General features: G+C 38.4%; 1 protein-coding gene across 1 annotated transcript in view; it reads left to right on the top strand.

The window, feature by feature from the left end:
- The first annotated feature begins 12,169 nt into the window (after nucleotides 1–12,169).
- atp9b (ATPase phospholipid transporting 9B) overlaps nucleotides 12,170–24,854 on the top strand; it is a 262,556-nt gene continuing 249,871 nt past the window's right edge. Inside the window, exons 1-3 of the mRNA XM_048595728.1 lie at nucleotides 12,170–12,237; nucleotides 15,639–15,789; nucleotides 18,460–18,573. Of these exons, the coding sequence (XP_048451685.1) occupies nucleotides 12,170–12,237; nucleotides 15,639–15,789; nucleotides 18,460–18,573 (333 nt within the window). The remainder of the gene's footprint in view (nucleotides 12,238–15,638; nucleotides 15,790–18,459; nucleotides 18,574–24,854) is intronic.

A 24,854-nucleotide genomic window follows, 5' to 3' on the forward strand; every position in this document is an offset into this window, starting at 1 on the left:
ATTTTAATAAGATGTACTACATTTATTGGCAAAATAGTTGTCATGGTGCTATTAAATATAGAGGAGATGAGATTTGCATATTTCAGAAATTTGGAGATCTGTTCCAAATGGTATGCCTTGTGGAGCCAGTGCTCAATTTTGGAGGAATTTTCACAATATTAAATGTGACCTGTGAACGTATTAACCCTTTGAATAATATATACTAAGTTCTACTTCCATTTGAAAATATTTTCTTCTTTGAAGTATTACAGATACTAAAATAAATCTACTTGGGCTCTTTTGGATTTTGGTTTGTCCAGTGAGTAGCTGAAATGCGGCATGGAAGACCCCTTTTATTTCCTGAGTCCACTCTTTTCAATTGTGGTATTTGCAGGACTGCTACACAGTGTTTAGTTTTCGTGTTGTGGATTAGGGCAGGGAAAATTTGTTTCTTGCTTTTAATTACTATCCAGTTTGCCTAGCTAGTCATAAGTTGCGTGCTCATGGTTTTAAAGTCAAACTTGCGTTCAAATGAGATTCTTTCATTGGTCAGAAAGCTGGCTGGTGCTACCTCGGCTTTTCACAGTATTTAACATGGAGAGTTACTTGGCTGAAGTACTGGCTTGTACGTGGGAAAGACTGAGATAAAACTAGTTTAAGAAAACAGCATAAATAATCTAACAGTGCATTACCTACTAAAGTTGTTAGAATTCTAGAAGATGCTTTTCTGTCAACTTTTGTCAAGATATAAAATCTAGCAAGTATCAGCTTCCTTTCAAATGTTTGTAATAATAGATCTGATAATTAGATTCAAAATGGAACTTGACCAGTGAAAGACGTACTTTCTTTGAGACCAGTCGTGACTTCCTTAGTTGTGGATCCTTGAATTAACCTGTAACGGTTGTGTTTTTTTTTTGCTATGACTGGATAATAGATTTAAAGTAATCAGTGATGATTCAAGAAGTAGGTACTTTCCTTTTAGGCAAAGTGTAGGGTTTAAAAAAAGCTTCCAATTAGATCTGTTGGGAAATGATAAATCTGCAAAGCATGTTCTATTGGGCAATGCACCTACATTTTTTTTGAAGATTGTAAAAGAGGTAGGCTGTCTGATCATTTGCAGGAATTTCAGTTCCCACATGAACTTGGGCTACAGCCAGTTCCTTAGTTCATCTTGGGGAAGCAAGAGACAAGTGTTGAAGCTTAACCTGTTCATTGTATTACCTGATTCAGAGATTAAGCTGCAGATGGTGGATTTTTGGGGCAGAATAGTCCTAGGCTTAACTCTAGCCTCCATTAGACAACTAAATCAATGTTTCTAATAGGATCAGAATTGTGCATTGACATGCTTGTCCTTGTTTTAGTCACACCTGCATCATTCCATATTTAAAATGTCAGTTTCCATTGCTGTCATTAAAAACCAGAAGTTTGTCAAATATTCCAGTTTATTTTCTGTCAAAAATTTATTCAGCCTTCCAAATTGCTTGAAGCTGTTTTATACTAAATGGTCTTTCAGTAGTAAAAGCAACCTTTTTTAATTCAAATTATGCATTAATCAAATGTTGGCACACAAGAAACTCTATAGGACATGCCAATAAAAACATTAATTTTTCAAACCTTGGTAGTAATCTTGTATAAAGTTTAAAAACAGCAATTAATCACAGTCATGTGACTATTTGGCAGAATTGTGCTTTTGGCTTATTAATTTTTAAACAAGTTTTATATTGAAGTACAGATGGCAGGTACATTAGCCAATCACGCTATTAATCCAAGTTTTATTTAGCGAAGATCAGGGAAACCATTCAGTCTGTTTAGTTTGGAATTTCAGCTTTTACATTTTCCCTGGTGTTTAAAAACTTTTTAATGTTGACATTACAAAAAAATTTCTCATTTGAGGATTTTCTTGATAAAATTACTTTCTTTTCTGCCTTCCCATACTTGCCTATTATTTTAACTTCATGTAATCTTTCAAACTTGACACTCTCAGAAATATCCATAATTCCTATAGGTTATTTCAAGTGCAAAACCTTTTGGAAGATCTCAACGTGTTTATCCACAGATGTAGTTTATCAATAGTCATTTTGCTTATGTGAGCTCATGAAGAAAAGGGACTGTGGTGTGATTCTTTTGAGATTGATGAAAAATCTTGCTGTGCCATGTGTTTCTTACTTCAGGAATACCAGACGTTTGGGATAGGAAATTATATCTTGCTCATTTAGTCTGAGTTTTCAGGGGTTTGCTTTTAATAGAGAAAGGACTGATGGACATGAATAAATGTGTGATAATTTTTGGGGAAAAAAAGTACAATTTAGACTTTACATTAATGTATGATTGTATGTATTTATGAAATGGCTTTAATAAATGATCTATTTGTTCTCTGCCTATATTGTTAGTTCTGTCCAGCAGACACTCTGCTGAATCTGTAAATGCCCCCAGTAAAAAGATGCCTTTTTATTCATTTGTAGATTGCAAGTGATTGGAGAATATATTATTTTAGGTAACTCTTCTGGTTACCAATTTATAGATCAATGGGAATATTATTTACATATTTGTACTTGAAGGCAAATTTGCCAACATGATTTTGTCAACTTGAGGCTTTTATTTAATCTGTTTGTCTCACAACCTGAAAAGAACTTTCAATGTTCTTCTTTGTGTTTTCAACAGTTATATACTCTGAACTTCACTGCACTCAGCAACATCAACAACAATTCATTGTTTTTCGATTATATGGTATTATGCACAGTCAGTGTTTTTTCTCTAACTCAGCTAGAATTCCATTAAAGCTTGTGAAATTAGCAATACTTCGTACATATAGATTTATACTCTCGGGGCTACAAGATGGATTGATTTCTCTGTCACGAGATTTTCACTAACCTAGTTATCAAAAACATGTTGTCCATATGGAAATAGTACCATTGAATGCTATTTCCAGATGAAGTGAAGGAACAGACCTAATGCATGGATTAATCTGGTCAGTGAGGTGTTCTGTGTGCCTCAGACAATTATTCTGTACTATGTTGTGTAGGAATCAGAATACTGATTTGTAGTATAATATGTATATAGAATAAAATAGGTTTAGTATCACTGCAATTCACACTTGACCCTTCTGTTGCAATTGCAATTCTGCAGCACAAATTGCGCTTTAGGAACTGATTTAAATCATTACTTAATTCAGAAACAAGAAACTGCAGTTATTCTGTGTAGAGTTCTTTGCAGCCATTAGTTTTGCTGTAATACTTTCAACAGCTGTTGAAGGTGCATAGGGCTTTTTTTCTGTCTGTGAATCCCACCTTCTGTGAAGGTAGCAGTATCATCTCAACGAAGTTACGATTGCTACCACTAGTAACACCGTATGGAAAGCCATTCAATTCTGGTTGTTAAATTATCCCTGAATATTACTTCTGAATAAAATTAAGCACTTCATGTTCAACATTAGGTTCATAATGCTATTTGAATATATACCCATCACCAAGATGATAGACTTCCACCTGGGTTCGCCTTCTACGATCTCTCAGCCCATTTGCTGTTGAAATCATCTTCATGCTTTTGTAACTCCATTCTCACAAACTTAATCTCACCAAAAACCCCACAGTTCACATCATTACTCTTTCCAAATCCTATAGCTCATATTCCTGTTTCTCACTGACCAGCTTTGCCTTCTGATTATTGACCATCTTTGCTTTTCCGAATTTGTTACTTCCAAGGACTCTACACTGCTCCAATTCTAACCTGCTTTTCGCTTCCTGCAGCTGTGTCCTCTATTTTCTAACTTGAAATACCCTCTTCCTCTCCCTTCTCGTCACTAATGCCTAACTCTTTCCCTCTCTCTCTCCCCAACCTTCCAAAAAGTGAAAACCACCTGCTGTTTGAGACTACTCCTTGAAACTCTTGACCAAGATTTTTGTCATGTGCCCAACTATCTCCCAATGTGATTTGGTATCAGATTTTGTCAAATAAGACTTCTGGCGAAACTCCTTGGGATATTTAGTATTGGTGGCACGTGAGCATGCCAATCATTTTAATGTCTCATGTTTTGGATCTGTCAACTTCTGAGATTTCATTTCTATATTAAATTAAGTCACTATGTAAATGTTAGTACAGAGGCTTGGTGTTTTTGTCAGTTTGGCCATAAGAGCTTTATTTTGCATTGACAAATTGTACATATTTATTGAGAAATTTGCCTGTACCCATGTGAATTGAATCAGGTTAACAAATAATCTGCAGCAGTCAATAAATTCTGCTTGATATTCATCACATTTTTGTATTGTCGTATTTGAACTATACCTATGCAATCCTCAAAATGCTTTAATTTCACATACTGTAATTTTAAATCTTAAGTTTGTGTAATTGATGTACTTTGAGAGACTGTTTATGTTATACTGCTCAAGTTAGATGTTTAACTGGATGGCCTGGAAAAGGTAGGCTATGTTTCAGAAATGCTGGCAGTTGGAAATGTTGTTCAGGTGCACAGCTCTTTTGCAGGTCATTCTGTCTTTGAGAACATTGCCTGTGGGTTTCTCATGGATTGACTCTCGAATTGTTCGACAAGTCTAAACTTGCAAACTCCATGAAGATTCAGATTGTAGCATTTTGGTTAATAGAGGATACAGAAGCTTTCAGTCTATTTGGAAGCTGTTATTGTATTTGCCACATGGTAAAACTTGCAATCGGACAAGAATTGGATAAGGAATTGACAGGAAAATTTCTATGGCTTATTGCATCATTTTCAAAAAACAGAAATGCTATACGTTAAATGCATTTACCTGTGCCACCTGTGATATTGGAAAAACCAGTAGTATGTTTAGGCAGATAGGCAAAGGCACTTTTGTCTTGTGTATGTTGTAGCTATGGGACTGCTGTCAGTATAAAGGTAATTTCAATGTTACTGTCAGTTTATGTATTTTATAAGTAAGTACGAGGAATATATGTTGATGCTGCCAGGAGGCATGAAGGAATATGTTAATTAAATAATTAGATTCTGGAGTTATTTCTGACTACATTGCTGGTGGAAAACCTCAGTAGCAATGTGAAAATGGAAAATTACTCCAGTGCATGAATAAAGGTGTAACAATCCTAGAGTGATACTTACTTTCTGTTCAGTAAATCATATTTGGTATAAAGATCTACTGAACTTAACCATTCTGGTTAATATAATATTAAAATACTATTGCTTTCATTTAAAGCTGTAAATCTGATATCCCAGTAATAATTCTATTCAATGCTGCCTTAGAATAAGAGCAGCAAAAATTATAGATAAATCTGTATGAAAACTTCAGGAGATGGCCAGTTCCAGGATTTGGAGCAAGGTATGGCAAAGAAAGATTATAGAACTGTGTCCCCTTCATAATCACAGAGCTCTGTTATCTAGTGACCAGTTAGCCCTCAGGCCTGCTCTGCCATTTAATAAGATCATCACTGACCTGATTGTGACCGTAAATCCACGTTCCTGTCTACCCTGAAAATCTTTTATTGTCTTACTTAGCAAGAATCTATCTACATCTGCCTTAAAAAATATTCAAAGACTCTGCTTCCACCATCTTTTCAGGAAGAGAATTTCAAAGATTCGTGAAATCATCTCTGAAAATATTTCACTTAATCAATTTTAAATGGCTGACTTCTGATTTTTAAACAGTGACTCTTACATTTAAATTATCGTGTATGAGAAAATGTCCTCTCTATATCATCCATTATTGAGGTGGGGGGAAGAACGTGATTGAGGGGCATAAAGAAGGTAGGTAGGAAGAAATGTGGCCCCTTGTTGAAGGGATCAGTGACTAAAGGCAAGAGTTTTAGACTGGGTGTGAGGGAGAGAAAATTCACCCAGGAATGGTGGGAATCTGGAATTTCCTGTAAGGATAGCAGAGGCAGAAACTGTCAATGTTTAAGAAATATTGAGATGTACACTTGTGATGCCAAGGCGTACACAACTGTGGGCTAAATGCTGCAAAATGGGATTAGAATAATTAGGTTGCCGGTGACTGGTACAGACGTGATGGGCTGAAAGCCTGTGTTGCAGATCTCACTGACTATTAAAACATTTCATTAGCCCATATTTATCTAATAGGCCAAGTTCTTTCCTATCATGCATTGAATAACTGGTGGAATCTTCAGTGGTCAATTATTGCTAACACCGTAAGTTCAAACTGCAAAAATTATCTTGATCTGTAACTAATATCTCTTGTAAGTTGAGTTGTCATTTGTGTCTTGGCCAACTTATGATATTCCATTGCAGCAAAAAATTACTGTTGCTGTTATCTGATTTCAAATGGCCTGGAGTTCTCAAAACAGATTGACACGTTAGAAACATTTACGTGACCAATTTTTGATCCATAGAGGAGTCTATGGTGATGGAGGCAGGCGAGTGAGTGGAGTTATTCTTTTTGAATAGTAGAGCAGACCCAAGAGATCAAAAGATCTACTCCTCCTCATGACTGATTTAAGTTTTGGTGCAAAAAGTGATTTTGAACTAGTTTTTGATATTTTCTAACCAGTCTGTTCAGAAATGGTATTATACACCTCTGAAGTAGGTAGGACTTGAACCCAGGCCTTCAGAGGTAGGGCAGCTACCACTGCGCCGGTAGTTTTAATCTTTGTTGGAATGGAAGCAAGAGTTCCTTGTCTAAGTCAAATACGAATTTAGATACAGGCTATTTTCACACTTTGGATGCTATGTCAGTGCAAAATGAGCACTCTTTACACCAAGACACCACTTATGGTGTAAGTACACCTTTAGTGGATCCAACTTTCAAGATCACTCCAAATGGAAATGGCCTAAATTCAGTTCAGAAAATCGAACACAAACTTAATGATCACATTATGAGGAGGAATCCAGACAAATAATTCATCATCCTTTCACAGATTCTTGAAAGGTTTTCTTAAAATAATAGTTGGCTGACCACAAACACTGCATTTTGGGTAGAATTTAAGCAGGACATGTAATACTGTACAATATTCTATTAAACGGATCTTTAAAAACCAGTCTGGCTCAAAATAAATGAACCTTGCCCAAAGAAGTTGAGGTTGATTTGTGTGACGGGCAAGTTGTCAAATTCAACTTGTAACCTTCTGGCTAGGGGTCTGGCACCTTATCAATTTGTGTTCAGCCTTTTTAATTTATTAAATTTATAGTTGTATAGAGAAGATTTGTGATAAATACACATTATCTTAGCAGATTATATTGCTGATATTGGTTTTCATGTACAGAACATGATAGACCCTATCAGGTTGCCTATTGTAATTAAAATGAGGATACTCTGAGGTGTAATTTGCATGCTTAGTGCATTAGCGCACTAGTTTTTTCTACTGATACTTAAAAATAAAAGCAAGAGTTGTCAGTATCATAAGTGGTGTACAATTTCCCTGTCTAAATTGTGCTATATCCAAGGTTGTGGTATATCAAAAGAACATTACAGTAATGGATTGCAGTACCACAAAAAAAACTGTTCACAATCATGCTTCATTGAGCAATTAAACTTAATATACTGAGGCAGTGGCTGATGTGAAGAATTGATGACTTTATTCTCTGCTTACAATGGGAAAATTTACAAGTACGGGGTTTAGCATTGGCCTTTTTTTAGTGCCCCTTGACCACTAATTTCTTTGGCTTTTTCAAGATAAAACAGGAATGTTACCCTACAAAAGAAAATGGAATATGTAGAATATAAATTAAAGCTGGAGTAGGCTATAAAGCCCTTCAAGCCTGCTGTGCTATTCAATAAGACAACGATTGATCTTTGACCTTAACTCCAACCTCCTGTCCAATCTCAGTATTTTCTGATTTCCCCAAGAGTCCAAAGTTAGGAAATGTTTTTAAGACATTTGAATGTTTAGAGGGAAATGCATCATTTTATTTTATAGAAAAGATCATAGAGTTGTAGCCCAACAACGTTTATGAATTTGTTTGACATCTGTAGTGACTTGTAATGGAGGTTATGATTGCAGTGCATCCATTTAATGCGTTTTGGAAATATTGGCAGTTGATGTGTGAGATCAGACAAAGATAGCAAAATATAGGTGTGATAAAATTTTGGTTTGAAAGTCAATAGCTGTGAATTGGCAATAAAATAATGGATTCAAAACAAATACATTTGTGAGGAACATGGGATTTCATAAACATTGACAGTGGTATAAAAAAATGGCTCAAATATTTCCAGAACTAACTATTGTAACTGATTCCAAACCATATTTCATAAAGTGAATGTTATTCGAAAATTACAGTATTATCAGGTGGTGAGAAATGTTGTTGAAAGCCCATTTGTTGTTAAGTGACCAGGAGAAAGGGAAGAATAAACAAGGAATGTCAGTTTTGTGGAACTTAAAGACTTCGTGGCCTTGTTCAGTTCTATTTCAGTAATCTCCGGCAGCCCTCCAAAATACCTGTGCTCTTTTTTTTTCTTGCTGCTTCTGCATTCCCAATTTTAATTGTGCCACCATTTGTACCTGTGCTTTCTGCTGCCTAGGCTTTAACCTAAGGAATTTCCCCTCTAAATCTCTCCGCCTCCCACTGCTGCCATTTTTAAGGTCTTCCTTAAAACCTACCTCTGACTAGGCTTTGGCTTTTTTTAAATTCGCTCATGGGACATAAGTGTCACTGGATGGCCATCATTTATTGCACATCCCTAGTTGCCCTTGAGAAGGTGCTGCAGTGCTGTCCACTTGAACCGCTGCAGTCATCTGCTGTAGGTTGACGTAAAGTGCCCTTAGGGAGGGAATTCCAGGACTTTGGGAATACTGTGTTCAGTTCTGATCTCCCTACTATAGGGAAGACGTTGTCAAACTTGTAAACCTTTTCTGAATCCTCTCAAGGATGTTGCCAGGGTTGGAGGGTTTGAGCTGTAGGCACAGGCTGAATAGGCTGGAGCTATTTTCCCTGGAGTGTCAGAGGCTGAGGGGTGACTTTCTATATGTTCATAAAATCATGAGGAGCATGGATAGACTGAATAGTCAGGTCTTTCTCCCAGGTTCGGGGAGTCCAAAACTAGAGAGCACAGGTTTAAGCTGAGAGGGAAAAGTTTTTAAAAGGGACCTAAAGAGCAACATTTTCACGCAAGAGGGTGGTGTGTGTATGGAATGAACTGCTAGAGGATGTGGTGGAGGCTGGTACGATTACAACATTTAAAAGGCATCTGGATCGGTATATGAATAGAAAGGGTTTAGAGGGATATGGGTCAAATGCTGGCAAATGGGACTAGATTAATTTAGGATATCTGTTCGGCATGGATGAGTTGGTCTGAAGGGTCTGTTTGTGTGCTGTATATCTCTGACTTTATTTTAATCCAGCAACAGCGAAGTAATAACAATATATTTCCAAGTCAGGATAGTCAGTTGTTTGGAAGGGAACTTGCAAGTAATGATGTTCTCAAGTATCTGCAGTCCTTATCCTTCTAGACAGAAGTGGTTGTGGGTTTGGAAGGTACTGTCTAAGGATGTGTGTTGAATTTTTTCACTGCATCTTGTGGATAGTCCACACTGCTGCTGGAGGAATGAATGCCTGTGGTTATGGTACCGGTCAAGCAGGTGCTTTGTCCTGGATGGTCTCAAGCTTCATGAGTATTGTTGGAAATGCATCTATCCAGTCACAAGGAGAATATTCCATCACATTCCCGACTTGTAGATGATGGACAGGATTTGGGGAGTCAGAAGATGAGTTACTCACTGCAGTATTCCTAGCCTCTGACCTGTTGTTTTGGACACCTTTTATGTGGTGAGTACAGTTGAGGTTCTGGTCATTGGTAACCCTCAAAGTTGCTAGTGGTTCAGTGGTGATAACCCCATTGAAAGTCATGGGGTAGTGTTTAGATTGTCTCTAATAAGAGACAGTCACTGATTGGTATTTGTGCGTGCCTCTTGTCAGCTGAAGCCCGGATGTTGTCAGATCTTGTTGCATGTGAAAGTGGGCTGCTTCAGTGTCTGAGTCATCACAAATGGTGCTGAACCTTATGCAATCATCAGTGAACATTTCCATTTCTGACCTTATGATGGAGAGAAGGTCATTGAAGTAGCTGAAGAGGTTGGGACTTGGAGCTGAGATGACTAACCACCGACAACTACAACCAGCTTCCTATGTGCCAAGTATTACTCCAACCAGCAGAGAGTTTCTCTGATACTCATTGATTCTAGTTTTGCTAGGGTTGCATCGTGCCTTCTGTCGAATGTGGCCTTAATGTCAAGCACTGTTATTTTAATGCCTAGTATCCATGTTTGAACCAAGTCTGTAATGAGGTCAGGAGCTGACTGACCCTGGTGGAACCCAAACTAGGCATCACTCAGTGAGTAATTGCTGAGCAGGTGCTGCTTGGTAGCACAGTTGATGATATCTTCCATCACTTATGGCCAAGAGTAGACTGATGGGGCGCAAATTGACTGGCTTGGATTTGTCCTGTTTACTGTGTACAGGACATAGCTGGGCAGTTTTCCGTTTTTGGATAGATGCCAGTGTTGTAACTGTACTGGAACAGCTTTGCTAGAGGAATGGCAAATTCTGGAGCACAAGTCTTCAATACTACTGCTGGAATATTGTCAGGGCCCATTGTCTTAGCAGTATACAGTACCTCCAAACGTTCCTTGATATCACGTGAAGTAGAATTGGCTAAAGACTGGTATCCGCAATGCTGAGGACCACAGGAGGAGGCAGAAAAGGATCATACACTTGGCATTTCAGGCTGAAGATTGTCAGGAATGCTTCAATCTTATTTTTTTGCACTAATGTTTTGGGCTTTTCCATCTCTGAGTATGGGGATGTTTGTGGAGCTGCCTCCTTCAGTAGTTGTTTAATTGTCTACCAACATTCGCAACTGGATGTGGCAAGACTGCAAAGCTTAGATTTAATCCATTGGTTGTGGGATCGCTTAGCTCTGTCTGTCATTTGATGCTTATGCTGTTTAGCGTGCAAGTAATCCTGTTTAGTAGCTTCACCACGTCGACATCTCATTATTAGATGTGCCTTATGCTGCTCCTGGCATGCCCTCCTGCACACTCCATTGAACCAGGGTTGTTGATCCCATGGCTTGATAGTAATGGTTGAATGGCGGATATACCAGGCCATAATGTTAAAGACCTAGGGATGCAAGTGCACAGTTCCTTGAAAGTGGAGTCACAGGTAGACAGGGTGGTGAAGACGGTGTTTGGCAAGCTTGCTTTCATTGGTCAGAACATTGAGTATAGCTGTTGGTACATCATGTTACAACCATAAAGGACATTGGTGAGGCCACTTTTAAAATACTGCAATCAATTCTGGTTGTCCTTCTATAGGAAGGATATTGTTAAACTTGAAAAGTCTGAAAAGGATGTTGCTGGGACTGGAGGGTTTGAATTATAGGGAGAGGTGTTTTCACTGTAATGTAGGCCACATGAAGTCGCAGTGTTGGTGGTTTAGAAAAAACACTGGGAAGGCAGATTTGGGAAAACAGGACAAGCCAGTGAGTTTTGTTGAAGTGGTAAAGGAAAGCATAGTGGAAGCTAAAAAGCTGCAAAAGATTGTGCAACCTGCTCAGGGGTTGGTTAAGACGAAAGTGCCAGTCCTCTGTAAAGAATTTATTTGTGAGGTTTATTCGTGTATGCCAGGAGGAGTTGGTAAAGAAATTTAAGATTGAGAGGTACGGGCACAAATCAATCTGCATAACGTAATGAGAGATGAGATATGTAATTTGGAAGGAGTATTAGCAGAAAAAGTGATAATATGTGGAATTCATTGTGAGAAGAGTAGCGAGGTTATAAAGTGAGATTGGAGTGTCCCGTGAAAAGTGGTCAATTGGTGGTAGGAGTAATAAAAAAGTTTTCGGTTTCGGAAATAGTTTATCCCTGGTAATGATATAGCTGAATCACTGGTGGGAGCGATGCCTACTGTGGTTGAAAAGCCAGTGGAAAATCAGGCAAGTGAGGTGTTACAGGAGGTATATCCTGGGATTTTCCTGACTCTGATGACAAAGTCACAAAGCCACAGATGGAAACAGGAGGAGAAATCAAAGAATAAAGATAAGGAACTTGAAATTTGATTATCAGAAACTGTTTGCTTAATGTTTGAGAAAAACGAGAACAGGTGTAGTACAAAGTGAATATTTTTAGATCGGAGAAATTAGCTGAATTACAACAGAGAGGAAAAACTAAAGCAGTTGTATCAAAAACCATACACAAAAGAAGAATCTGAGTGTATGCCAGAATGTCACTATCTTAAAAATGACATCCTGCTGAGGAAATGGAGACCATCACACATTCAGGTGGATTAGAATTGGACAGAAGTTCATCAAGTTCTATCACTGGCGGGTAATAGGAAAGAGGTCATTGGGAGTAAGGAAAACCCAAGCCGAAATACAAAAACGTTGTCATTGGTCTGAACTGCAGAAGGATGTTGTTGAATCTTGCCAGACATTGCCATACGTGTCAGGTAATTGGAAAACCTCAGGCAGTGATAAAACCATCATCTTCAATACCCATTCCTGCATTTGAGGAGCTGTTTACAAGAGTCTTAATTCAGTGCCTAGGACCCCTATCTAAAATAAAAAATGGGAATCAGTATTTGTTGACCGTAATGGATGTGTCTTCTAGATTTCCAGGGTCATTGTTATGCAGTATCACGGCTAAAAGGATTATAGAAGAGTTGCTCAATTTTTTTTACTATAGATGGACCAGCCACAGAAATACAATTACATCAAAGTTACTCAAGGAAGACATGGATATCCTAGGAAAAAAAAAAATTCAAATCCACTGCTTGCCATTCGGAATCACAAGGAGCATTAGAACAGTGGCATCAAACTTTAAACACCATGTTGAGGACTTATAATCAAGACTTTCCAGAGGTTTGAGCTAAAGGAATACCATATGTACTTTTTGCAATTAGGAATGCACCTAATGAATCAACTAAATTCAGGTTATTTGTATTAGTTTTTGGGCTTGAGGTGAAAGGACCACTGAAAGTAAGAAGAAATTGGTGAGTCAGAGTTCAGAGGCCATACGTTTGGACTGTCATATTTTAGGGGAAAATTAAGTAGAGCGGGTGTGTTAGCTGGACTGCATTTGAAAGTAGGACAGCATGTGATGAAACAGGAAGCAGATAAGAAAGCTAATTTTGCTAGTGGAGATAGTGTTAGGGTTACTGGTAGGTGAACCTTTAAAGGTAAGGTTTAGCAGGCCTTATCAAATCGAAAGGAAATTGTGAGGTGAGTTATTTGATAAGAACACCAGAGAGAAGGACATCTTCCAGGGTATGTCATGTGAATATGCTCAAAGGTATTTTGATAAGGAAGGAGAATGTATTACTGGTTACAACACAAGAGCCAAGTTCAGATGATTCTGAATTAGAAGTTGTCAAAAATTGGGATAAATTTTTGAGTTGCCTTCCAGAGGAAAATTAAAATGACCTCAAAGAGTTTTTGCAATATGTTGGTAAAAGCTGAGAAGCACTAATTTAATTGCGCAAGATGTAAATATAGGAAATGCTGTTCCAATGAAGTAACCTCCTTGATAGACTTAACCCTCTAAAGTTGGCACAGGTTCGGAAAGAGATTGTCTTTGTCTTTGAGTATGCATTCAATATAATCAAAGTGCATTGCAGCAAATGAAACTCATCTATAGTAATGGTGCCAAAACCAGATGGTACCCAATGATTATGTGTAGACTGTCACAAAGTCAATGCAGTTACAAATTTGATTCCTATCGTATTCTATGCTTGTAAGACTGTTTTGAGAACCTGGGAAAAGCAACTTAAAATTTCTAAGTTGGAATTACTCAGAGGATATTAGCAGCTACCTTTATTGGAAAGAACGAAGGAAATTTTGGCTTTTGTGCCACTGAATGGACTGTACCAGTTTAAAGTCATGACATTTGATATGAAAAATACACCAGCCCCATTTCAAAGACCAACTAATGAAGTCATTTTGTGATTACCCAGTTGTGTAGTGTACATCGATCTGGTGATTCTTAGTCACACGTGGAAGGAGCATTTGGACCATCTATCAGAATTGTCCGATCGACTTCGGGAGATGATCTTGGTGACAAACCTGACTAATAGTGAGTTAAAGCCCAAGTCATGTCCCTGGGCATGGACAAATAATCCAGTGGGATGTGAAAACAAAAGCTTATCCCATACTAATAATGAAGAGGGAAGTACCATGATTCCTGGGGCTGTGTGGTTTTTATCAGAAATTTGTACTTAATTTTTAGCAGTGTGTTTGATCTGACTTGAAGTGGTGCAGAAAATTTTGGTGGACGGAGGAATATCCGAAGACATTTTACAGCCTGAAAGCTGCGTTGACCACTGCCCCAGTGTTAACCACACCTAATTATGTCAGTCCATTCAAAGTGGCTATTAATGCGAGTGATGTAGGTGTCGGTGATGTACTTTTGCAGATAACAATGAGAAGATTAAAAAAAAAACACCCAATATGTCTGTCTTTTTGGAAAATTTGCATTATCAAGCAGAAATATTCCACAATTGAAAAGGAGACCTTGAGTTTTGATTTTGACGTTGCCAGATTTCAACATTTATATTGTCAGTTATATGTCAGAGGCAATTGTATGTACTGATCATAACTCTTTAAAGTTTATGGAAAAATTTAAGGATAAAAATTTCAGAGTGTGTTTAGATGGAGCGACTTTGAAGGAAGATGAAGCGAGGGGAGGCCCGAGTACCGGAATGGGACAGTCATTGGACTTGTGCCTGGTGCGGGTGGCCAGACCACGTGCTGAGCTGCTGCTATTTGAAACTCTTTACTGGACTGTAATATAAATCCTTTAACTCTGTTATAACAATCTTACTTGTAACTTATTTTCCAGACATTCTAAGTAATGCCACTACTTTTCTTTTTAATCCGCTTTTGTATCCAAGATTTGTACCTAGGTACTGGTCTCCAAGGTGGTGCCATTAAAGGCAGCCATTGTAAAAACTTTTCACTGTACTTGAGTACAGTGACAATAAAGGATATTCTATTCTAGGTGTTCGGTTCTGATAGAAAAACAGACTGAAATGGACTGTAGTAGTGAAAGACTGTAAGCATACAAACAATGTAAGGTTATATATTGTAGTGTACTAATAGTGTAAGGCCAAAGGCTTTTAAAAATGAAGCTTTTTGATGGTTCATTTTTTTAAGGGAGGAGATGTGATGATACCATGGTTTTAAGAGATGTATTTTGCCCTGTTCTTTTTATGAAGAAAGTTTGAGGTAGAGGTGCAAAGCAGTCTGCTCCAAAGCTAAGAGAGTAAACAGTTTGTGAGGCCATGGGTTTTTCTTTAAATGTTGGAACAATAGGAGCAGCCTGGCTCCCACAGAACCAGGATTTTTAGCTCTTGGTTTCAGTAGTTGCTAGGCTGTGGAAGCTGGATGTAAAAGCTGTTATTCCTCTGTTGCTTACTGCTAAAAGCTGGGGTTCCCTTCCTACTGCCAGAAATGTATGTGAGACTATTTATTTTGCTGAATTTGCCTTTGCCAAGGGTGTGTTTATGGAATGTTACAATATTGGCACAGTTAATTAGTAGTAGTAGTAGTAAGGTGTGTGTATATTATATAATTATTTTAAGCATTTTGATAGTGTTACAGTTAACCCAATTCTTTTATTTTAATTTTGTCTGTATTTCAGTTATAGTGTATGAATTAAGTATGTTTCATGTTGGAAATTACTTCTGATGCACAAAGAATGGTTGAACATTTGGATATTTTTGTGTCTTTCAGTTGCTGTGACTGGCTTGCTAACATCTGTAGGCGAAAGAAACAGCTTAAAGCCCGCACAGTGTGGCTGGGGCATCCAGAGAAGTGTGAGGAAAAATATCCAAGGAATGCAATCAAGAACCAGAAGTACAATATTTTCACATTTGTACCTGGGGTAGGTAATTGAAAACTTGCATGTCTTGGAACAACCTGTTGTTGCATCAAAATACAGAGGTCATACAGTGGAAGTAGTGCTTTCCCTTTAATTGGTTATTTCCAGTGCTGGTATTCACTTTCAATGTGAAAGGACATCCTAATCAGATATGCCTGGCAATAATCAAAAACAATGACAACATGTATTCTCATCAGGATGAAACTCTCAATATTGCCTGCACTGTGTCATCTACAAATATAGTGATGAAATGTCACTGTTTCCAAATTTTGAAAAAAATTTTAAACTTTCATTCTTCTACAGTAAAGATGGGGTCTCTTGGAAAAAATGTTCCATGTTGTTGAGAATGGCTGCGTGCTCCTGAGAATACTTTGCATAAAAGTTGCTCTCTGCTTAAGATATGGAATGCACTGCCTTAGCAGCTGCACAATCGTGGCTTCTGGAAGAGAATTGAATAATTGAAGAAAAAAGAAATTGTAGGGCAGCAGGAAAAGCTGCATGAGTGTGACTAGCCAGTTGCTCTTAAAATGGTATGACAGTTTTAAAAAGAAGTCTCCTGTGTTGTTGTAAACCATTCTTAGCAAACACCCTTCCATGTGTTTTAAAATTTATAATTTTACCATATCACTTCAGTATTGACATTGGCAAGGATAAGCTAGGGATCATATTTAGCCATAAACCCCATAACTACGAACTTTGTCTTATTTGACATGGCGAAGGATGACTGTGATTAAACTTGACAGTAACCTCTGTCAATATATAGCGAAATAAATACAAATACTCATGCTTTTGGATTTTAGCAACCGGTCAAAAATTGAAAACTGTGACAGTGAATTTAAAAGGAGTCTCTTAGTTGCTTACAAATAACAGCGATCCCACTGTATGACTTGTCACTCCTATCTACGTAGAATTACATAATTATACAGAACAGAACCAGGCCATTTGGCTCAATTGGTCCACATGAATTTATGCCCCACCTGAATTTCCTTCCACTAATCATCTAACCTTTTCAACATGACAATAAATTCCTTTTTATGTGTGTTTAGCTGGCTTCCTTTAGATGCATTGATGCTATTTGCTTCAAATGTACCCTGTGGTAAGGAATTAATGTTCTCCATACTCTGGGTGAAGAGGTCTTTCCTGGATTTCCTTTTTGGATTTATTAGTGACTTGGTCTCTCCTACAAATTGAAAAACCTCATCATCTACTTCATCTAACCTTTTCATAATTTTAACAACCTTCGTTAAGTCACGCTTGACCTAATCCGGAGCTTTGCCGTTGGATGAAGTACGAGCACACAGTTGTCCACATGTGAAATTGAAAAATGAATTGCCTACTTCAATGGCATCTTCAAGGAAACAAATATAGCTTTTTAAGATTCCATAGGACAAATGCTGCAAGCATTAAAAAAAAGCAAATATCTAAGCTTTTGAATTGAATTGAAATTTTGTGTTTAAGACATTTCATCTAAAGTAGTAAGGAATATGGCTGCTTGGGTTGTTATTTAAAACAGAAAAGAAGTCAGTTGATGCTTTCTGACTCTCACTGAATGAAAAGCATGTATTCTTGTAGTTCAATGAATCAAAAAGACTCGGTGCAAATTGCGGAACATGCAGCAGCATGTGAGGCTTGTTACCTTCCATTACAATCATGACGTTATACTGTTGAGAAATTGTTTGGCCGTGAGCTCAAAAACATAATCATTTGCATTTTTGGAAACACTTCCATACAAGATAAAAATGCTCTTCTGAGGTTCAGCAGTTAAGTAATATTCAATTTTTTGTGCACTCATTCTGGAATAACAACTTTCAAATTCAGTGAAGTGAATAGATCTCCTGTGTTACATACACAGGTGCCTCTTAAAATTGTTGTTTGAATTGATCCAATTTTGAAATGTCATTGACCTAAAACATTGGTCAGAACCTACTGGAAAGATAATAGTGTGTAAATGACATATGCTGTTATTAATGTGCAAATCAGCCAGCAAAGTCAGGAGATTAAGATTTATGCCATGAGCTGTGAATTTAGTCAATTTGGTTTGCTTCATGCAATCAGCACGCTGCCCTTATATGCTTTGTTATTTTTCAGAACGTGTGGGCTTTACATGTTCTTTTCCCATTAAAGTCATTGTAGAAAGTTAAGTCTGGTAATTAAGAGTACTTTTTAAATTGTGTGAAAATTGTTAATGCAACACTAATCTCAGATCTTGGCTGACTTTAAAATGTGGAATATCATTTCTTCCAGAGCCAAATTGCAGCTAAATATCTGTGTGCCCTTCTGTTTCAAACCGAGTTTTCATATATCTGACATTTGAGACTTATAGATATTTTGTTGCCCACCCTGTTCTTGCCACAAGTTGTAGTGCAAAGATGTCTCACCAGCTCAAAGGTGCAGAAAAACATTAAGTTCTGCCCCATAAACTCTCTCTCTTACCTCCCACCCCCGAATTTCTTTGACCTGCTGGTTATTTCCAGCATTTTCTTTTATTGTTCTAGTTTTTCAACAAGTGCAATATTTTATTTTTGTAAAGCATTTCCCATTCCTCTTATTCTCCTTGTGATCTTTTAAGCACTTCCTTTATAGTGTATGACACTGCTTGCTCTGAAATATATTTTGTTTATAAAAACAATTGTGGAATGAAATTACCAGTCTGATTATAATGTTATTTTTCAGGTATTATATCAGCAATTCAAGTTTTTCTTGAATCTTTATTTCCTGGTGGTATCATGTTCACAGTTTGTGCCATCATTGAAGATAGGCTATCTGTACACATACTGGGCTCCTCTGGTAAGTGATATTTTCTCGTCCTAAACTTTCTACGTGAAGAACTGTAATTGTCAAGCATTTCTGAAATTATAGTTATTTAAGAATTAAAATTTAGTCCTCAAATGCTGATTCGTGAGGCTGTTAAGTTTATTACACTAGTGTTTAACTCTTGCCTTCATCTATGTTCATACTGCTTTTAAGTGCAAGTTTTCTGCAATTTAGAGCGGTCAGTCAATTATACGGGTGTGATTAGGGCTGCAGCTTGTTGTCGGATTGGGGGCTGTGATCTTGGTCATTTCCACATGGCTGCCTTGGGCCTCTAAAGGTAACGTAACACAATAAATTTTATTTTTCAATCAACAAAGCTATTTGGTGCTTTTATATAAATAGTTTGGATCATCTTTAAACAATTTGAGAAGTACCTAGAGTAGAATCAAAAGTTGTAAAAGATTTTGCTACAGTAAGTGGCAGTTACTTTTTGTCATTAATTAGTTCTGGAATTTGGTTTTAAAATAGCAAGGCTGTTTTAATTGGGGTATCTACTGGAGAAGCTAAGAATATGTGCAAGTTTGCATTGGATATAAAATACATTCTGTAAATGGGCACGTGTTTCTACAAGTCATAATTGGGGATCCTTTGGTGAAATGGATGTGTTGTGTTACAGAAGGTCAGTGAAATAAATATGTCATTTGCACTGAAGATCAAACTTAGTTCAGATCTCATTCATTCAGGCTAATGTCAGCTCCCCTGAACTAGGGTGTGTTCAATAATATCGCACCTAGCTATGTTTCTAAGTAATAGTGGAATTTAAACATTGTACAATTGGGATGCTTAACGTTATGTTTTTTTTAAGAATGAAACTTTGCAAATAGCTTTTTGTTCACTTGTTATAGAATTTTAAATGCATGTTTGTTTGGCCATTCTTTTCATTAAGTTCTAGCTCATATTGAATAATTTTTATTATTTCAAGTTGGTTGGACAGGTGATGTAGAAATCTAAAAATTTAGCCACTGGCTGAGAGTACTGGAGCTAACATCAATTGTGAATTAACTCTTGCCACTTTTTGTTCAACTGTCCAACAATGATGACTATCAGTGAGAAGAAAACTCCACCAGTGAGAGTGACTACGTTTGACATCAAGGCAGCATTCGATTGAAGTCAAGGATCCCTTGCAAAACTGGAGCCAATGGAAATTGGGGTGGGGGAGCTCGCTGCTCATTAGAGTCATGCACAGAAGAAAGGAAGTTGGTTGTGGTTATAGGTCAGTCATCTTAGCCACAGGTCATTTCTGTGGTGCTCCACAAGTTGGTTTCCTCTGCCCCGCCATTTTCATCTCCTTCATCAATGAGCTCGCCATCATTTAGTCATGAGTTCATACAATTATCAGTACTGTTCAGCGCCATTTGCAATTCCTCAGATGATAAGACTTGGCCTGATAAATGGCATGTAAAATTCACACCACATAAGTGCCAGGCAGTGAACAATTGCAACAAGAGAGAATCTAATCTTTGTCCTTTACATTCTATGGCAACCCCCACTATCCATACCCTGAAGAGATTGCCACTGACCAGAAACAGACGTAGACCAGCCATTTAAATACTGCTACAACAAGAAGCTGGAAATTTTGTTGGGAGTGAAACACTCCTGGCTCCTTAAATCTAATTCACCATTTAAATAGCACAGATCAGGAGTGTGATGGGGTGGAATCTTATCCACTTCCTTGGTTGAGTGCAGCTCTAAAAACACTCAAGAAACTTGATATCACCTAGGACAAAACAGTTACTCATCAGGGCTTCAATCACACACCTTTCAAGTCCATGACTTTTACCGCAAAGAATAATAGCCGATTCTTGTGAATAAAATCTGCATGTTCCCCTCCAAGTCTGTCACCATTTTGACTTGGAACTATTATTGGCTCAAGTTCTGGAACTCCTTCCTTAACAGTTCTGTGAATGTACCTGTACATGTGGACTGCAGCAGGTCAAGAAGGCAGTTGATCACCACCTTCTCAAACAGCTAGCGATGGGAAGTACATGCTGGCCCAGTCAGTGGTGCCACGTTCTGTGAATGAATTTTAAAAAAACTCACTGTGCTGGGGTGGAACCTGGAACTCCCCTCCTAATAGCTCAATGGGTGAACTTGAGCCACATGAAACCATGGAGGTTCAAGAAAGTGGATTGCACAACCTTAGGGACAGTTAAAGACAATGCAAGCCTTGCCAATGACACTCCTGTCACACGAATGAATTTTAAAAATATTCTATCATTGTGGAAAAGCTTTGATAGTAATGTAATGCATTTAAAGTGGCAAACAAAAGTTCTTTTAAAAAATTAAAAGTAATGCTTTTCATACTTCAAGTTTGTGCTGTGTTTATTCAACATGTTTTCAAAAGTAGATGCAGTGTGAGTTTTCCGATCATTGTCAAGACCATGTTGTTTTGTTTTTGTGCTTTTTAAAATTGTGGACTGAAATGAACTGTTTTAAGACCAGCGTTTTAAAGGAAGGCTATATGCTTTGAAAACAAGTAACCTGACGCATGGGGCAAGCATTATGTAAACAACTGTTTGAGCAAGCAGTCATTGAAATTTGGGTCTGGATGAACTGGAGCAGGAGGGTTATATATAGATGCAGCTGGGTAGCAACAAGAAGTTGATTAGTTGTGGACTAGTGATCAGTTATCAACGACATAAGCTTTTTGCCTGCCAGCAACAGTGTGATTGAATCTCCGGGTAACTGAACAGCTTGGAGCTGGGTACAAGATATAGAGAGAAGTGATTTGACCTCCTGCAGCTCAGGAGCTTTCTCTTCTCTGCAGTCCACCCACTTTAAACCCAAAGAAAGTCTAAAGAAATCTTTTCTTCAGTTGTAGTAAGGTGTGAACTGTCTTTAAACTGATGAGTCAGAAACCTTTTAAGTAAACCAGCCCCCTTGCGTCTCTTGCAAGCCAGTGGAAGCATCTGGAGAAAGAAACCTGAAATGCAATGTTTTAACCAGCATAAGAATGATAACATTGTCTTAGTAACTTGTGAATAGGAACCACTGAGCTGCCCTCCGAGCTTCCCTGACCTGTCTCAGCATGAGTATGTACAAGGGACAGCTTTTAAGGCAATGAGAGTTTTAAATCAGAATTTCATGTCACAATTTGTAACTGTTTACCTCTAGCTATGGCCTAATTACTTGGATTGAATAGTAATGTTCGCTAAGTATAAAAAGTGGCCTGTGCTTTCTATCAACTTCCTCTGGGAAATCCAGTAAACTTGTGTACTTTGCTGAAAATCTTAAATTTTTTTCCCTGTTGTGCTCCTGCTCCATGCCCTGCTGCAAACCTCCCAGTTTGTCTGTCTCCTGCCTGGACATTGCTGCTAGACTATTGCAGGTGGTGAAGGAGCCAACAAGGTACTAAAGCATACTTCACTTAATTGTCAAAAGTCTGCTTGCTGCAAATGATTCCGTCCATGACGGTATTGATAGGAGTGACATCATACAGTCCTTATGCAGACAATATTTACATTGAGAATGCCCTCCATTGCGTTGTGTGACACTCCCCATGCTACATGGAATAGATTTTGAACAGACCTAACTATTCAAAAATTGGCATTTATGGAGCAAACTTGTGGCTTGGCATATCCCCACTCAACAATTACTGTCAAGCCAGGGAAGGGCCCTGCTCAATGAAGAGTTAGAAGGAAATACCATTAGCAGCACAGTATACATAAAAATGAGATAAAAATGAGATGTGAACCCGGCGAGGCTACCAAATAACATAAGCTGCAAGTGTAGAGCTAAATTACTCTAAAATCCATGGATCAGATCCAAGCTCTTCTATTCTGTCACATGCCATCATTTATCATAGAGTCACAGCGATATACCCAGACAGAAACGGACCTTTCAGTCCAACTCGTCCATAGCGACTAGATATCCTATATAAATCTAGTCTCATTTGCCAGCATTTGGCCCATATCCCTCTAAACCCTTCCTATTCATATACCCAGCCAGATGTCTTTTAAATATTGTAATCGTACCAGCCTCCATCACTTCCTCTGGCAGCTCATTCCATACATACACCACCATGTGTGTGAAAAAGTTGCCACTTAGGTCCCTTTTAGATCTTTCCCCTCTCCTCTTAAACCTATGCCCTCTAGTTTTGGACTGCCCCACTCCAGAGAATAGACCTTGCCTGTTTACTCTATCTGTGCCCCTCATGATTATATAAACCTGTATGAGGTCACCCTTCAGCCTCTGATGCTCCAGGGAAAATAGCCCCAACCTATTCAGCTTCTCTCGTAGCTCAAACTGTCCAACCCCACAACATCCTTAAATCTTTTCTAAACCCTTTCTACTTTCACAACATCCTTCCTATAGGATGGAGACCAGAATTGCACACACTATTCCAAAAGTGGCCTAACCAATGTCTTGTATAGCCGCAACATGACCTCCCAACTCTTGTACTCAATTCACTAATCAACAAAGGCAAGCATACCAAATGCCGTTTTCACTATCCTATCTACCTGTGACTTCACATTTATCTAAATTAAACTCCATATCCCACTCCTCCGCCCATTGACCCATGTGATCAAGGTCCCGTTGTACTCTGAGGTAACCTTCACTGACCACTACACCTCCAATTTTGGCGTCATCTGCAAACTTACTAACCATACCTCCTATCATCACATCCAAATCATTTATTTATATAAAGAAAAGCAATGGACCCAACACTGATCCTTATGGCACACCACTGGTCACAGGCCTCTAGTCTGAAAAGCAACCCTCCACCATATAGCTGTATCTATCAACTTCAACTTCAAAACTCTAACTGAAAGCAATACCAAAACCCTGGGTCTGTGAGAGTCTGAGTCCACCACTCATGCTTCTTTTGTCTAATTTGAAAAAACACCGAGGGGAGTTCGAAGTTGGTTATCGCAACTTCTAAAGTAGCCAAGTCGACAGCATGGTGTCAACGGCCTTGTTCAAGATGAACAGGACCGAACATCTCTTAAAAGGCACAGTATCGTCACATAGTCTCCAACGAGAGAATCTAGCCGTTGCATTTTGACGTTGAATGCCATTGCCATCTTTGAAACCTCACTATCAACATTGTGAGCGTTCCCATTCAACTGGATTAACTGTATAAATACTGTGTCTACAAGAGCAGGTCAGGCGCTAGAAATCCTGCAGCAAATAACTCACTTCTTGACTTCCAAAATTTGCCCACCATCTACAAGGCAACAGTCTTGAGTGTGATAGAATATTCCCCACTTGCCAGAATGAATGGAGCTCCAAAATGCTTGGCACCATCCAGGACAATAAATTACCATCTCCACCAAGTGTGGGGAATGATAACAAAGGTCGGGGATAGCACAAAGACTGGCAGGGTAGTTAATAGTTAGGAAGACTGTCTTAGGTTACTGGAAAATACAGATAGGTTGGTCAGACAGTTAGCTCAGTGGCAGATGGAATTTAACACTACAAAGTAGGAACAAGAAGTAACAAGACAAGGGAGTATTCAGTGAACAGCAGGCCAGTAGGAAGGTCAGGAACAGCGGGATCTTGGGGTGCTTGTCTATAGATCCTAGAAGGTGGTAGGACAGCTTAAATGTTACTTAAGCATACAGAACACTTGTTTTTATAAGTTGTGGCAGTATGAGTTGAGAGGTTATTTTGGAGCTGTACAAAAGTTTGGTTAGGCCATATCTGGAGTAATGTGTACGTTTGACTTTCTCGCAGAACCAGATGAATGCGGTTACACTGTAGGGAGTGCAGAGGAGATTCACTAGGATGTTGCCTGGGTTGGAGCATTTTATCTCTGAAGAGGGCTGGATAGCTTGGTCATTTACTTCAGAGCAGAGAAGCCTCAGGGGAAGCCTGTTTGAAGTGTTTAAGATTGAGGGACATGGACAGAGTGGATAATTGCAGTTGTTACACTTAGTTGAAGAGTCAAAGTAAGGGAGCATAATTTTAAGTTGAAGGTCATGAGGTTAAGAGGGGATTTGAAGGAAATAAAATTTTCACTGAGGGGGTGGTGGGAATCTGGAATGTACTTCTTGAAGGGAAGTAGAAACAGCGAACCTCAACCATTAAAAAATGCATGGATGAGTGCTTCAAATATCATAATATTGCTGGCTATGCACATTATAGCATAGTGCTGTGCTGAATGTGGCATTAGTGTAGATAGGTGGGTGCAGACTCGATGGGCTGAAGGGCTTCTTCTGCGCTGTATGGCTCTACAAGTCTATATGACAAAGAAGCCTGCTTGATTGACACCACATTAACAAATGTTCACTTGCTCCACCGTTGTTGCACAG

The sequence above is a fragment of the Rhincodon typus genome, chromosome 4 (assembly GCF_021869965.1).
Source record: "Rhincodon typus isolate 14 chromosome 4, sRhiTyp1.1, whole genome shotgun sequence".
Lineage (NCBI taxonomy): Eukaryota > Metazoa > Chordata > Chondrichthyes > Orectolobiformes > Rhincodontidae > Rhincodon > Rhincodon typus.